At 46.6% G+C, this 16,193-nt stretch overlaps 1 protein-coding gene across 4 annotated transcripts in view; it reads right to left on the bottom strand.

The window, feature by feature from the left end:
* Positions 1 to 16,193, bottom strand: part of STXBP5 (syntaxin binding protein 5) — a 306,923-nt gene that overhangs the window by 117,925 nt on the left and 172,805 nt on the right. For all 4 annotated transcript variants that reach the window (XM_060240653.1, XM_060240661.1, XM_060240670.1 and 1 more), the window contains one exon: positions 1,134 to 1,288. In XM_060240653.1, the coding sequence (XP_060096636.1) occupies positions 1,134 to 1,288 (155 nt within the window). The remainder of the gene's footprint in view (positions 1 to 1,133; positions 1,289 to 16,193) is intronic.

Below are 16,193 nucleotides of genomic sequence, written 5' to 3'. Positions count from 1 at the left end.
TGATGACTGTAAAACTGGTCAACTGTAAAACTAGTGCCAGATGTGTATATCTTCCTTCTTAGCGAATATAACTTAAGCCCCTCCTTTTCAAGGAACAATGCATGAGCTCCTGCCTTTTGCTTGTATGGGAGGACCTCTGTCACTAGAGAGTTGGCTGGGGTGTGTGTGTTGCGTTAGGAATTCACATCTGTCCTCTAGCTTCTTGGCAGTAGTAGGGATGGATGCTAGTTTCAACCATATTCCAGTTGCTGTATCCAAAAGACCCTGGGCATGGGGAAGGCAACAGGTCCTATGTTCTCCAAATACAAAACCTTTAGAAAAAGATCCAAGCGTTCTGGATCCAGAGCCTTAGCCATGCTTTAGCCATGCAAAGGAGTATTTCAGAATATAATTGGAAGTTCTCAGTAGGAGAAATTGGGGAGCGGAACCTTACAGCAGAACTGGTGTAGGAATGGAGGGGGCTTTAAGAGTTGACAGTGGATCTGTGTAATGCTGGTTCCTCTGAGTCAGAGCTGAACCATTCCAAAGGAAATGCCGGATGTTGGGCACTTACTGATGGTGGGACGGATGGATGCCTCTCAGAAACAGGTGGTCCTGGAAGCATGCCCCACTGAAACAGTTGAGGCCATGAAGGATGTTGGTCCCAATGACTCCAGCTGGGAGGATACAATGGGAATCAGGGGGCTTGAGGGGGTCCCCACCATGAGTACTGGGCGAATAAGTCTAGTGTCAATGATTCCAACCCTTTTGGATATGAAGGAGTTGAAACCTGAGGTGGAGCCAGTACCTTGAAAACCTCATCATCTAATGAAAGCAGTGACCCTCTCCCCCTCACCCTTAGTGATAGTGAGGTTATTCTGGACCATGATTCCTGCCTCATTGATTCTGATGGAATCAGCAACTGGATCCAAGGTGGAGGGGAAATTTGGCACCAAGAGGACAGTGAGCCTCTCAACTGCAACAGTGATCAGTGTTGAGGGGAAAGGTGTTTGGCCTATTTTTTCCTTGGCTAGACATCCAGACTGGGCCAAGGTTTGCCCTATATAATTAAGGACACAAAATTATATAACAGTAGCAGCAAGGAACTAGTATAAACTAGTCGAAAAGACATAAAGAATCCTCTCAGAACCTACCATTAGGGTATGGAGTTTCACAGAGGGTTAGAAAATCAACTATTGAATAATCCATCTCTAAAACAGCAGTGCTCTTTCCATGCATGACTGTTAAACAAGGTCTTCTTCCTACAGTGTCATATGACAAGCCACCTGACAAAATGATGAAAGGTTCTCTGGAAAGAAAAATGAAATTAAATAAATAATAAGAAGGGCATAATTTATTTTTAATTTGCAGTATTAGTTTTACAGTCAAACTATTTGAGATCAACAGACCAAACAGCAGCGCTGATTTATGTACTGGAGCAATCAATCAGAAAGTTATGTTCAAAGCTTCAATCAGGTTAATTAATTGAACAAATTTAAAACAAGGTTGCACTTACCTGGAACTGTTGTTCATGAAATGCTCTTCTGTGAAAGCACACATGGGACCATGCTTGTGCAGGCCTGCCACAGAAATCTCTTTTATAAAGTTCTCTAGAATGTTCTGAGTGCTCAGCCCCTCCCATCATGGGCCAGCTTCTTCCTGCCCAGCAGATATGTGACAGGCAAGACAAGACTTCCTTCTCTCAGTCCCTTCTTGCTGCCACAGAAGGACCTCAAAAGTGCAAGGATCCCATAGTGGGTGAAGGAGAGGGAGGAATCTGTGCCTGCACAGAAGACCACTTTATGAGCAACAGTTACAGGTAAGTGCAATCTTGTTTTCATCTTTGCAGCTTCCGTGCAATCCCATATGGCAGGGGTGGCCAACGGTAGCTCTCCAGATGTTTTTTGCCTACAACTCCCATCAGCCCCAGCCAACTCCCATCAGCCCTCACAGATGCTGTCCAAGGAGATGTTGCCAAGGAAGGTCATAGAGGATGACTGAGACCTGAGATGGAGTGGCAATTAACCTTGGAGGCAGAGTATGCCAATTGTATGGCCTTGATAACTCATAGTGAGATTGTTTGGGAGGAAGCTACCTGGCCATGGGGCGGGGAGGGGGATCAGCAAAGCAGACCAGCAGTCTGGCCTTCCACAAAGGTGCAGTACAGTCTAAATTTAAAAAACAGTGATCTATGAACATCTAAAGTATGTAAGGCTTGTTCACTGTCTGATGTGGAAAAGGGGGAAAACGCTGGGAGGACTGTGTCCTCAGAAATGTAAAAAGTGGACAAAACCTTTGGAAGGAAGCCTAGACTAGGGTGGAGAATAACCTTATCCAGGTGAAACATAGTAAAGGATGGGGAGGACCGTAAAGCCCTGAACTCTCCTATCTTTAGGGCAGAGGTAACTGCTAGAAGGAAAACTATCTTACAGGATAGGAAGGACATGTGGCAAGGACCTCAAAGGGCTTAAACATTAATGCAAAGACCACCAATGAAAGACTCCACTAAGGAACTGGAAGGGGTGCTGGAGAGTGTAAATTAAATAAACCATTCAGGAAAAAAACAGAAAACCCCACAACAGAGTTGTAGAGGGCTGAAATGGCTGACAAATGGACTTTAACTGAGGTAACAGCCAGACCACTATCTTTCAGGTGTACAAAGTATTCAAAATTTAGCAGGCAGGACTCAGGGTGAAGGTCACAATCAGGAGGGAATCTTGGACCATTTCATTGCTTAAGATTTTCTTGTTGAGGGACACATAGAGGATAACAACAGTTGTGCTACTCTATACGACCACACTAGTGATTGTGTATCAGCAAATCTGCTAAGCGCAGAGACTTGACATCATGGTGGAGGAGAGGTCCTATATAGAGCAGGTCTGTCACCACAGGAAGAAATATGTAATTGGCCCCGAAACAGAAGCTGAAAGGCTTCCCCTAAGAAATGGGTATCTGTTCCTGTCAGTTAGCAGAACTGAAGCCACTTGGTGTTTGAAGAGGTGGTGAACAAGTTCACCTAAGGTTAACCCCAGCGGAGGAACACAGGGAGTAGGTAATTGTCCTTGAGAGACCATCTGCGCACAGACTTGAATCTGCTGAGGTGTTCACCACCCCTAAAGCCTCAGGTGGGTCCTTGAGGCAGCAGCACCTCCTGATTCTCCGTTTCCACCCAAATCTTCCTTGTCTGAATTTAGGACTGACTCGCTGCTCACTGCCCCTGGAGCCTGGTACAACCAGTGAGTTGAATGGCCACCCCAGCACTTTCTCTGCATGCTGCAGAAACTTGGCTTGGCAGTGGTGGCCTCACTGCATCTGCGCCAGCCCAGCTATGTGACCTGGCATCATGTGACCCAGTATCTTGTGACCTAGTGTGGCTGCGCAGCTGGGTTCGCTGTCCCACTCACCACTCTGGCGACGTAGATAGCCACCAAGGAGATGGCTTGTTGGATGGCCCATTGCCAAAGGACAAAAGCTTCCAAACAGAGGGAGGGGGAACAAGTGTTTCTTTATGTAGAACTTTGTTGTCTGGATGTCTGTGGCTACTAGCACTCTTTTGCCAAAGACTAGGGCTGAAAAGAAACCAAAGTATATCTGACTGCCCTAAGCTCCAGAAGAGAGACCCACTATCTTGGACCTGATTTCCACCAACCAATGCACTGAAATTAAATCAAAAGAGAAGAACCAGTTGGCAAGGTGAAAGTAGTGAGCGCCCTGGGAAGTAGTGACAATGTGCTTTTGGAATTTACAATCTTGGAGAAGGGAAAGTTGTATATAGCCAGGGGTTTTTTTTAGCAGGAATGCAGTTCCGGCTGGCTTGGCATCAGGGGGTGTGGCCTAATATGCAAATGAGCCTCTGCTGGGCTTTTTCTACAAAAAGCCCTATGCTAAACAATGGTGATGTCAGGGGGTGTGAGCTAATATGAAAATGAGTTCATGCTGGGCTTTTTCTACAAAAAGGCCCTGTATATAGCCAGACATAAAGGCTGGACTTCAGGGAAGCAAATTTTGACAAACTTAAAATCATGCTGTGTAGAATCCCATGGTCAGAAATACTTAAGGAGAGGGGAGTTCAAGAGGGGTGGGAGTTTCTTAAAAGCGGAATAGTGAAGGCACAATCACAAATAATTCCTATGAAAAGGAAAAATGGGAGGAGCCTAAAGAACCAAAGATGGCTACTTAAACAGCTCTCTAAAGACTTGAGAAATAAAAAATACTCATTTAGGGAAAGGAAGGAGGATCTTATAACTAAGGATGGATATAAACAAATCACCAGTGCTTGTAGAGAGAGAGTTGGGAAAGCTAAAGTTCAATATGAGCTTATGCTAGCAAGAGATGCTAAAAAAGACAGGTTGCTTACCTGTAACTGTAGATCTTCAAGTGGTCATCTGTGCATTCACACTCATGGGATAGTGCGCCTGCGCCGATCCCCGAATCGGTACCTGAAAAAGCCCGGGATTTTTTCGCGCTCGGCGCCAATGGGCATGCGCAGGCGTCCCAATGCACATGCTCACCGGCGCCAGTGCGGGGATCCCGCCAGTTCCTTCCTGACCGCTGGAAGCTCCTACTGGAGGGAGACCGTCAGCAGTGGGGAAGGAGGGCGGGTAGTGTGAATGCACAGATGACCACTCGAAGATCTACAGTTACAGGTAAGCAACCTGTCTATCTTCTTCATGGTCTCTGTGCTTCACACTCATGGGAGATTAGCAAGCAAAGCATACCTGGAGGCGGGAAGACGGTCAACCTGAAGACACAGCTTGCAGCACCGCAGCTCCCAACCGAGTCCTCTGCTGAGCATGCACGTCCAGCGCGTAGTGCTTCATGAAGGCATGTGGAGAAGACCAGGTAGCCGCCTTGCAGACATCCGGAAGGGACACACCTTTCAGGAATGCCACCGACGTGGCCATCGCCCTTGTGGAGTGTCCACGAACAGGTCCAGGCAAAGGCTTCTTCGCCAACAAATAACAAAGTTTGATCGTCTCAGTAAGCCACTTGGAAAGTCTTTGAGACAAAATCTTGGACCCTAACTTGGGGGCAGAATAGGAGACAAACAGCTGGTTGTCCTTACGAAAACCCCGTGAACGATTCAAATAAAACAGAAGGGCACGCTTAACGTCTAATGCGTGCAGCCTGCGTTCCTCATCCGAGGAAGGGCTAGGGTAAAACGTGGGTAACCAAACTTCTAAATTGAGGTGGAACTGGGAAACCACCTTAGGGAGAAAAGTGATGTCTGGAGCTAAAGAGACCCCAGCTTCCCTAAAGGCAAGGTAGGGGTAATCACAACGCATCGCCGTGAGCTCCCCCACACGACGTGCTAAAGTGATGGCAACTAAAAACGCAGTCTTCCAAGACAAAAGTTGTAGGGAACACTTTGCCATAGGTTCAAAGGGACGACGAGTCAACTTGTCCAGAACCAAAGTCAAGTCCCACAACTGTGGAGGGGATCTAGAAGGAGGATGAAGGCAGAACAGTCCCTTCATGAATCTTTTGGAATGAGGGTGAGCGAAGACAGAGGAACCCTCCACTGAGCCATGGAAAGCAGAAATAGCTGCCAAATAGACCTTGATGGAGGAGAATACCAGCCCCTCATCCACCAAGGCCAAAAGAAACTCAAAAATTGCCGAAAGCCCAACAGAGTGGGGCGGCAAAGGGGAGTCAGCCACAAAGTTACTGAACTTCTTCCACTTCCTCTCGTAAGAGGCACGGGTGGAAGGTTTCCTGCTGCTTAGGAGGACTTGCTGGACCCTGGTAGAAAAACCTAGTGGTCGACGAACCACGCTGTCAGCTTCAGGTGTGGCACGTTGTGGTGGAGTACGTGCCCGCCCTGGGCCGACAACAGGTCCGGTTCTGCCGGAAACTGGTAAAAGACCCCCTTCGACTGCTGGAGCAGGATCGAGAACCAGCTCTGACGGGGCCACCAAGGCGTCACCAGGATGCAACGCGGCCTCTCCTGCACTAGTTTGTGGACTACCCTCGTCAGCAGAGGTAGGGGTGGGAACATATAAAGGAACCAAACCCCCCACGGAAGTAGAAGTCCATCTCCCAGCGAGGCTGGATCTGCACCTCCCCTGGCACAGAACAAGGGGCACTTCTTGTTCTCCGCCGTGGCAAAACCATCTAACTGTGGGTAACCCCAGAGTTGGAACACCGGCTCTAGGAACCGCCATTGCAGTTCCCATTCGTGTGGGGAAGCTCCACCCCTGCTGAGAGAGTCCGCCTGTATGTTGAGGACCCCCGGCAGATGTGTTGCCTTCACAAAAATGTCCCACTGGAGGCACTCCGTCCAGAGATCCATTGCCAGCGAGCACAACCTGCGAGACACTGTCCCTCCCTGTCTGTTTATATAGCACAGGGCCGTGGTATTGTCCGTAAGCAGTGCCACAGTCCTCCCCGCTAACAGTGGACGGAAAGAACGAAGGGCAAAGTGAACCGCCAGCAGTTCTAGGTAATTTATATGGCACCGACTCAGTTTCGGAGGCCATTGACCTCCCACACATAGATCCTCCAGGTGAGCTCCCCACCCCCACAGGGAAGCATCGGTAGCAATAGTCACAGTGGGGGTTGGAAGATGGAAGGGAGCCCCTTGGCAAATGTTGCTCTCCGATCCCCACCATTGCAGTGATTGGAGAGTCCCAGGTGGGATGGTGAACCTCTTTCGAGGTGAGTCTATGAGAGGGCGAAAATGGCGCAAAAACCATAGCTGTAGTCCCCTCATTCGTAGTCTTGCAAAACGCAGCATGCTTGTTGTCACAGCCATCAGCCCCAGCATCCGTTGGAGCTGCTGGGCCGTGCCCCACTGCCGCCTCTGAAGTAGCTGTACCAGACTGATGATGTCCTTTGCTCTCTGCGAAGGAAGGAATGCTCGGTGTTGATCTGTGTCCAACAGAGCCCCTATGAACTGAACTGTCTTTGACGGAGTAAGATGGGATTTCTCCAGATTGACCTGCAACCCCAGGGTGTCGAAAAGACGCAGGGTGATGGCAATGTGTGTTGTTAGACTCTCTCTTGACTTCGCCACAAGAAGCCAGTCGTCGATGTATGGGAAGACAACGACTCCCTGAAGAAGAAGGTGGGCAGCCACCACGCTCATCAGCTTCGTGAACACCCGAGGAGCAGTAGACAGTCCAAACGGCAGGGCCCTGAACTGGAAGTGCCGAGCACCCACTGCAAACCTTAGGAAACGCCTGAACGCAGGGTGAATGCTGACATGAAAGTAGGCATCCTTGAGGTCCAGGGTTGCCATCCAGTCCCCTTGATTGATGAGGGGCAGGATTTTTTGCAGCGTGGCCATTCTGAACTTCTGGTACAGAATGAATTTGTTCAGACTCCGGAGGTCCATGATGGGCCTCAGGCCCCCGTCCCGTTTGGGGACCAGAAAGTAGCGGGAGTAGAAGCCTCCTGTCCTGGCCTCCGGTGGAACTACCTCTATGGCTTGTTTCTGGAGGAGGTTGCTCACCTCCGCCAGCAGAGGTGGGGAAGGGGGAGTGGTAACTACCACGGACTGGTTCGGGGTCTGAACAAACTCTATTTTGTAGCCCTCTTTTACGATGGACAGAGCCCACCTGTCTGTGGAGATCAACTCCCAGACAGGCAGGAAAGGGCGTAGGCGGATGGATGAGCCAACAGTGGGGGCGATGACACGTGCTTGCGGGAAGTCAAACCCCCTGCTTCTGGGGGCGAGCCCCCTTAGACTTGTTGGAAGGCTGGGTCCCGTAACGGTTCCTGCCGTTACCCGAATAGGAGGGTCGTTCAGCCTGTACAGGGCGAGGACGCCATGGTTCAGGGGAGAACCTCTGGTATGGCTTCTTGGTCCAGGGCTTAGGCCATTGTTTGGATCTGGAAGCCTTGGGGGTAGATTGGACGCCCAAATTTCTCGATGTCTTGACACTCTTGTCGAACTCTTGCAGCGCCATGTCAGTTGTGGTGCTGAAGAGTCCGTCCCCTTCAAAGGGCAGGTCCTTGATGAAGGTCCTTGTGTCTTGGTGGAGTGCCGTCGACCTGAGCCAGGAGTGGCGTCGAATGCAGACTGCAGAAGTGATGGCTTTGGCCGAAGCTTCAACCATATGTTTCGCTGCAGCCAGTTGTTGTCTGGCCACAGTGAGACCTTCCTTCTGCAATTTCATTGCAGCAGCCTTCTTATCCTCGCTCAGCGAAGAGAGGAAGGGGGAGAGTTGTTCCCACACGGCATACTGATATCGAGCCATGCAGGCAGCATAGTTCGATACCTTGATGCCGAGTGCCCCTGCTGAATAGACCTTGCGACTCATTCCGTCAATCTTCCTCCCTTCCTTGTCCAGCGGGGAGGAATGGACCTTCCTAGCCTTCGAGGAAGAGGAGACTACCATGGAATTAGGCCGTGGGTGGGTGAACAAAAATTCAGCCCCTGTCTCCTGGACCCTGTACATGTGGTCCAGCCGTTTAGATGATACCGGCGTCGATGAAGGTTTTCTCCAAGGCTCCTTGATGACTTGGAGGATCACCTTGGTGACTGGCAGGGGGACCGCAGTGGACGTGTTCTTCTGCATTATATCAAACACGTTGTCGTCCACTACGGGTTCTGGCTGAGTCACAGGCAGTTTCAGTGTGGCAGCAATTTGCCTCACAAGGTCCCCATAGGACTTTAGATCCTCCGACGGCGAAATCGGAAGATCCTCAGCCGTCTGGGAGACCGGTGAGGGTTCCAGGTCTTGGGCTTCACCGTCTGACTCCGATGACGAGGAGTCCTGATGAGCTGAGTGCTCTGAAAGCATCGGGGTCGACTCGCGTGGTGGAGACTGGGCCGGCGGTGGTCTTCGAGGAGCTTCGACCGGGACTAACTGTCGATCCGGGGGAACTGATACCGACGCCTTCCGGGATCGGTGCGATACCCTCGACATCGATGAGAATTCCGATGCCTGCTCCCAGTCCTGGTATTCCTCTGGGTACCAGTGATAGGATTGGTACCGAGAGTAAGGAGGCTGCCATCTGCGTTGCTCCCATGGAGGTATCGGGAAGCGTTGAGGTGCCTGGAAGGGTTCCGGTTCTTGCCTGTCCCAGTGCCTGAACGGGACCGAAGGAGCTATCGGCGCCGACACCTCCACCTCCGAGGTCGATTCGCTGGCGGTACGTCAACGCGAGCCTGAAGATGAGGAGCGTTGGGTTAAGTCAATCTCCGGCTCTTGCTCCGATGCCGACAGGCGAGACTGGATCACTGGGCTTCGGCGTGGAGAAGCCAGGATCTTCTTCGGCGGCTTAGGGATTGCCGATGTCGATGCGCCGACCGAAGGGGAAGGAGTGCGGGGTCACTTCTGCTTGTCCTTCGATTTCGCCTTCTTAGGAACTCGGATCCCCGAGTCCTCTCGGCGCTTCTTAGCGGGCGTATCCACCGAGCCCTCGTGGGAACGTTTTGTGGAGCCACGCTCTTCCGGCAGTTCAGCTAAAGTTAGTGTCGGAGCAGCATCGGCCGATGCAAGCTCCTGAGCCGGGGTGTCGGTCGATTTCGGTACCGAAGACTCCATCGGTCGTTGAGGTTGAAGCGCCGATTCGGTTAGCGCGGCCGATAACCGGGCCGCACGGTTCTTTCTTGTCTGCTTCGAAAAGCGGAGACAGTGTGGGCAAGCCTCCACTCGGTGCGTCTCCCTGAGGCACAGCAGGCAAAGGGAATGGCCGTCCGGAGGGGCGATCTTTTTCCCGCAAGCACGGCAGCGCTTGAAAACCCCCCAGCGACTTTCCATAGAAGGTAGCCGCAAGAAAAAAACTACTCAGAATCGACTGAGAGAAAAAAGAAATGGGGGAAAAGCGAACGCGAATTACCCCAAGGGGCAGTTCGCCAAACAGGCAAAGAAACGCTTTTTTTTTTAAACAACAACTAACTAACTAACTGACTAACTATTAAGAACAATAAACGGGCTAAGAACGAGAAAAAGGACAAAGCCAAAAATTCTCACCAACCGGGGAACCAGAAAGGTAAACCTCTCCGTGCAGCGGTCAGAAAGGAACTGGCGGGATCCCCGTGCTGGCGCCGGTGAGCATGCGCATTGGGACGCCTGCGCATGCCCATTGGCGCCGAGCGCGAAAAAATCCCAGGCTTTTTCAGGTACCGATTCGGGGATCGGCGCAGGCGCACTATCCCATGAGTGTGAAGCACAGAGACCACGAAGAAGATTTTAAAAAAGGGTTCTTTCCTTATGTTAAAAGTAAGGAAAACAGCAAGGACATGGCAGGCTCCTTGCAAGGAACAGGAAAGTGAAATTGTAACAGGTGATGAAGAGAGAGCGGAATTGTTTTCTGTTGTCCGAGAAGGGCAAGGACATGGTAGGTCCTTTTGTGGGAAACAGGAAAGTGAAATTGTAACAGGTGATGAAGAGAGGACAGAATTGTTTTCTGTTGTTTGAGAAGGGCGGGCTAGAACCAATGCATTGAAATTAAATCAAGTTTTTGGTTAACATTTGGAAGAACTTTTTGACAGAGTGGTTCTACAGTGAAACAGACTTCCTCAGGAGGTCATGGGCTCTCCTTCATAGGTTTTTAACAGAGCCTAGATGTCCATCTGACAGCCATGCTGATTCTTTGAACTTCAACAGTTCATGAGAAGGAAGGAGGGTAGAAAGGGTTGCATCGGTGCTTAGTTCTCATGGCCCTTTCTTACACGCCTAGGGAAATGCTGATTGTCACTTTGGGATCAGGAAATAATTTTTCTCCAGTTTTGCCAGGGATCCTGGAGGTTTTTTGCTATCTTCTGGGCATGTTATTTGAGAACTCCCTACATTGTGCACAGGGTTGAACTCGATGACACTGGAAGTCCTTTCCAACTGTATGATTCTAAAATTCTAAGATTAATATGCATGTCCTGCTTAGAAGGCGACCAATGACCACTGGCCCTATGGGAGTAACGTATGAAAGGGACACATATGTAGAACCTGAATATTATAGGAGCACATCCCAAATACAAAGCCCGTCAGTGGGTTCTCCCAAGCTGAACACCACCCTAGGAAATGGACTACAACTCTAGGAATAGACAATTTCTGATGGCAATTCTAAGAAACCAGTTCTGAAAGGGCCTCATGAATAAACAGAACAAGCGAACCACAGCAGTAGTGTTGGTCATGAGGCCTAGAAGCTTCAGTATATAATTAATATACAGGAATCTATTGGAGAAAAACTTGTAAATCATTGCTTGCATGGAAGCTACCCTATTCTGCAGGAGAAAAGCCTTGCCACTGATGGGAGTGCAGAAAGGCCCCAATAAATAGAATGGACTGAGTTGGACACAATGAATTTATCCCAATTGGTCTGGAGGCTCAGCAAAGTTAGGATGGAAACAGCTAGGGAGAGATGATCAGCAAGTAGATCAGGGAAGGGCATGGTAAAAAGCCAATTGTCTAAGTAAGGATAAATAACACAACCCCTTAAGCATAAGTGAATGATTATTGCCGACATGAACTTGATGAACACACCGAGTGCAGTGACCAAGCCAAAGGGAAGGGCAGAGTACTAGTAGCAGATATCGCCACACTGGAAATGAAGAAACTTCCTGGATCCGGGTGTATAGTAATATGGAAGCAAGCATCTTTAAGATTAATATTAGCAAACTAGACTTCAGGGTGAATCAAGCCTATAACCTCCTGTAATGTACTCATGCAAAATTTAAGAACCAAGAGGAACTTATTAAGTACCCTAAGGAGAAGGAACTGGCCAATGAGGGGAGAGGATTGAGTGCTCTGAATATTCTAGAGAGCTTTAGAAAAGAGATCCCTACAGCAAGCGCAAGCATGGGCCCATGTGTGCCTGCACAGACGCTATGAAGATGACCCAATGGACTGCACAATTAAACACATCAATATTGTGTTTATCTACATAATTATTAAACAGAAGCAAAATTAATACCTGCCTCCTCATTACAAGCTCAGCAAAGATTCAGTCATTTGAACTTTTAATACTAATATATATTTAGCACATTTAATTCAGAGAGTCGATTTAAATATGTAGATGTGAAGCTCACCTGATAAATTTTGTGTAAAACAAATTTTATTAATACGCAACATATTGTTACTATACTCTGAAAGAACAATAAAGACATTATGTGATGAGAACAATACATTGCACTTTTCACCCCTCCTCCTCTCCCCCTTTTCTTGACCCCCGCTGGTGTTACTTAAAATTGTAAACAAAAAAAATACAAGGTAATTTTATCAAATCAAGAATCTTTGTTTTAAAGTTCTATAACTATAGATAAAAAAACCCCAAAGAGAAACATCAAAAAGGATGCGTATAAAGCTGTAATTAGAGGTACTTTAATTACAATTAACAATAAAGATAAAAGAGATAAAGAAAAACAAATGCTGGGCATTCAAAAAGAGATTGGAAAAAAGGAACTCAAAAAAAGACCGGGAAAAAAAAATAAGAAAAATTACGATATTATAGAACCAATTGAGACATTTGTTAAATAAAGAGGAAGAATGGAACCTTAAGAGATTGCAACAGAAATCTTTTGAAGGAGCAAATAAACCTGGAAAATACCCGGCTTGGCAAATGAAAAAAAAAAGGGAAAATAAATTTGTTGCTAAAATTGTATTGGAAAGTAAAGAAATTGCTGACCAAGCAGGAATTAAAAGGGAATTTTATAAATACTATGCGAAGATATTTCAAGGTCAAAAGAAAAATAGATGCGTATTTACAGAAAATTCAAGTAAGTCCCTTAACAGAAAATATGGAAAAAGTCTTAAATGAACCAATTTTAAAAATTGACGTTAAAGCAGCAATAAATTCAATGCAAATGGGAAAGGCACCAGGCCTGGATGGTTTTACAGCCAAATTTTATAAAGTCCTCACAGAAGTGTTAGTACCAAAACTTAATACATGGAAGGAAGCAATAATTTCGTTGATACCAAAAGAAGATAGAGACACCACAACTGTAAAAAACTATAGACCAATTTCATTACTTAACAATGATTCAAAATATATGATTCAATGATTCAAAATATATGCTAGGATACTAGCAGAATGATTCAAGCAGCATTTGAATAATTTTATTAAAGAGGAACAAGCAGGACTTCTTCCCAGGAGACAAATTAGAGATAATATTAGGACTGTCATAGATATTGTTGAATACTATGAGAAGCATCCTGAAAAAGAGGTGGCATTATTCTTTGCAGATGCAGAGAAGGCCTTTGACAATGTGAATTGGGACTTTATGTTTGCAGTGATGGAGAGATTAGGACTTGGAGAAGCTTTTATACGAATGGTTAAGGCGATATATACTGAGCAACAAGCAAGACTCTGTATAAATGCGGATTTGATGGAGAAAATGATAATCAGCAAAGGTACAAGGCAAGGTTGCCCTCTATCTCCATTGATATTCATAATGACGTTAGAGATTTTGCTTATGCAAATACAAGAAGATAAAGAAATAGAGGGGCTGAAACTAAAAGGTTTTTTTTTACAAATACAGAGCGTTTGCTGATGATGTAATGTTTATCAATGAAAATCCCTTATTTATGACACCATTGCTGCTTCGTAAAATTCAAGAGTATGGAGAATTGGCAGGCTTTATATAAATAAAGAAAAATCAAAAATTTTGTGTTAAAATATGAGAGTCAACAGGAAGAATTGCAAAGGGTAACAGAGTGTGAAGTTGCTTCAAAAGTAAGATATTTAGGTGTGGAAATTACTATAAAAACATAGATTTGCATAAAAATAATTATGAAAAGCTTTGGCAGAAAATTGACAAAAGATTTGATAAAATGGAAAAAATTGAACTTGTCTATGCTGGGCAAAATTGCTGCAATTAAAATGAATGTTTTACCAAGAATTATGTTTCTATTTCAAACAATTCCACTTGTGAAGGACAACAAACAATTCAGTAAATGGCAAAGAAAAGTCTCAAGAGTTTGGGCAGGCAAGAAACCAAGGATTAAAGTGAAAATTTTAACTGATGCAAAAGAAAGAAGAGGTTTCCAATTGCCGGATTTAAAATTGTATCATGATGCAGTATGTTTGGTATGGATTAAAGATTGGATGACGTTATTAAATAAGAAACTGCTGGTTTTAGAAGGTCATGGAAATATTTTTGGTTGGCATGCATATATGCTTTATGGGAAAAAACAAGATGGATGGCTTTTTCTCGCATCATTATATAAGAAGAAACTTGCAAAGTACTTGGGTAAAATATAAAAAGTATGGTGATGAGAGAAAGCCGTTATGGATTGTGCCAATGGAAGTAATAAAATTATCTTCAGAAACTGATGCAGGGCTGTGGTTAATGTACAATAAACTATTAAAGATACAGGGAGGAAAGGTGGAATTCAAATCAATAGAAGAATTACAGTATAAATATACCGTATTTTTCTGACCATAAGGCACTCCAGACCATAGGACGCACCTTCCTCCTGGGGGGCGATCCGCTGCCTCCGCCTCCGATCCCGGCGCTTCCCCCGCGCCTGCCTGGCTCCAGCTTCTTCCAGCAAGCACTGGGATCGCTCCACGCTGCCCCCACCGCAAACCCAGCGCTTCGCGAGCACCGGCTGCGGAGAGGGCAGTGTGCTTCCTCCGTGCCTGTCTGCCTGGCTCCAGCTCTGACGCTTACAGCAAGCGCCAGGATTGCTCCCTCTGCCCTCCAATCCCAGCGCTTGCTTTAAGCATCAGAGCTGGAGCCAGGCAGACAGGCACGGAGAAAGCACCCGCCCCCTCCGCAAACCCAGCGCTTCGCGAGCGCCGGCTGTGGAGGGGGCAGCGTGTCTGCCTGTCTGCCTGGCTTCAGCTCTGATGCTTACAGCAAGCGCAGGATCACTCCCTCCGCCCTCCGATTCCAGCGCTTGCTTTAAGCATCAGAGCTGGAGCCAGGCAGACAGGAACGGAGGAAGCACGCTGCCCCCTCCACAGCCGGCGCTCGCGAAGCGCTGGGTTTGCGAAGGGGGCGGGTGCTTCCTCCATGCCTGTCTACCTGGCTCCAGCTCTGATGCTTAAAGCAAGCGCTGGGTTCGGAGGGCAAAGGGAGCGATCTTGGCGCTTGCTGTAAGCATCAGAGCTGTAGCCAGGCAGACAGGCACGGAGGAAGCACACTGCCCTCTCCGCAGCCGGTGCTCGCGAAGCGCTGAGTTTGCGGTGGGGGCAGCGTGGAGCGATCCCAGCGCTTGCTGGAAGAAGCTGGAGCCAGGCAGGCGCGGGGGAAGCGCCGGGATTGGAGGTGGCGACAACGGATCGCCACCCCCCCAAGGAAGGTACCTTCACTCCATAAGACACACACACTTTTCCCCCCACTTTTTTTATGGGGGGGGAAGTGCGTGTTATGGTCCGAAAAATACAGTAATTGGTTTCAACTGCAACAAATTAAGAGTTTGGTGGAACAGGACATTAAAAGCGAAGGTATTAGACAAGAGCAAACAGAATTGGAAAAAATGCTGTTGGGAGATAATGAAAAATTGATTTCAAGAATGTATAAATTATTATTGAAATGGTCTACAGAAGATGAAGTAGTTAAAACTCAAATGATTAAATGGGCAATTAATTTTAACAAAGAAATACAAATGGAATCATGGGAGTATTTGTGGAAGAACTATGAAAATATCGACATGTTATAATATTAAAGAAAATTGTTTCAAAATGCTATATAGATGGTATATGACACCGAAGAAACTGGCAAAAATGAACAATCAGGTGTCAGATAGGTGTTGGAAATGTAAAAAACATGAAGGCTCTTTCTACCATATGTGGTGGACTTGTGAAAAGGCAAAGCAATTTTGGCAAATGATCCAGCAAGAAATGTCAAAAAATTTTAGGCTATGACATTAAGAGGTCTCCAGACTCTTTTTTGTTGGGATTACAAATGGAAAGTTTTCCGAAACAAGATAGAAAGTTGGTGTGGTATCTGCTTTCAGCAGCAAAGACATCATATGCGCAGTTATGGAAGCAAGATAAAATACCAGAAAAATGGGATTGGATTTTAAAAATTATTTCTTGGATTGAAATGGATAAATTTACAAGAATTTTAAAAGACTATGATATGGAGAAATTTAGAAAAGAATGGGAGAAATTTCAAAAATATGGTGAAAAATACTGGAAGGTAAAGGGATACTTAGTGATTTTTGATAATAGCTGAACTGTAATGAAATAATGGACTAAAAATTAAAAAAAAACTTTCCAGAACAAAAGGTGTAAGGAGAAAAAAATAAAAGATGGACTTATAGAACTGATAAATTTTGTTAGTGGGTTGCATTGTCATGATATAGCTGAGGGACATG

This window comes from Heteronotia binoei, chromosome 1 (genome assembly GCF_032191835.1).
Source record: "Heteronotia binoei isolate CCM8104 ecotype False Entrance Well chromosome 1, APGP_CSIRO_Hbin_v1, whole genome shotgun sequence".
Classification (NCBI taxonomy): Eukaryota; Metazoa; Chordata; class Lepidosauria; order Squamata; family Gekkonidae; genus Heteronotia; species Heteronotia binoei.
Note: the sequence above shows the minus strand (reverse complement) of the source record. Positions and strands in the feature narration are given on the sequence as shown.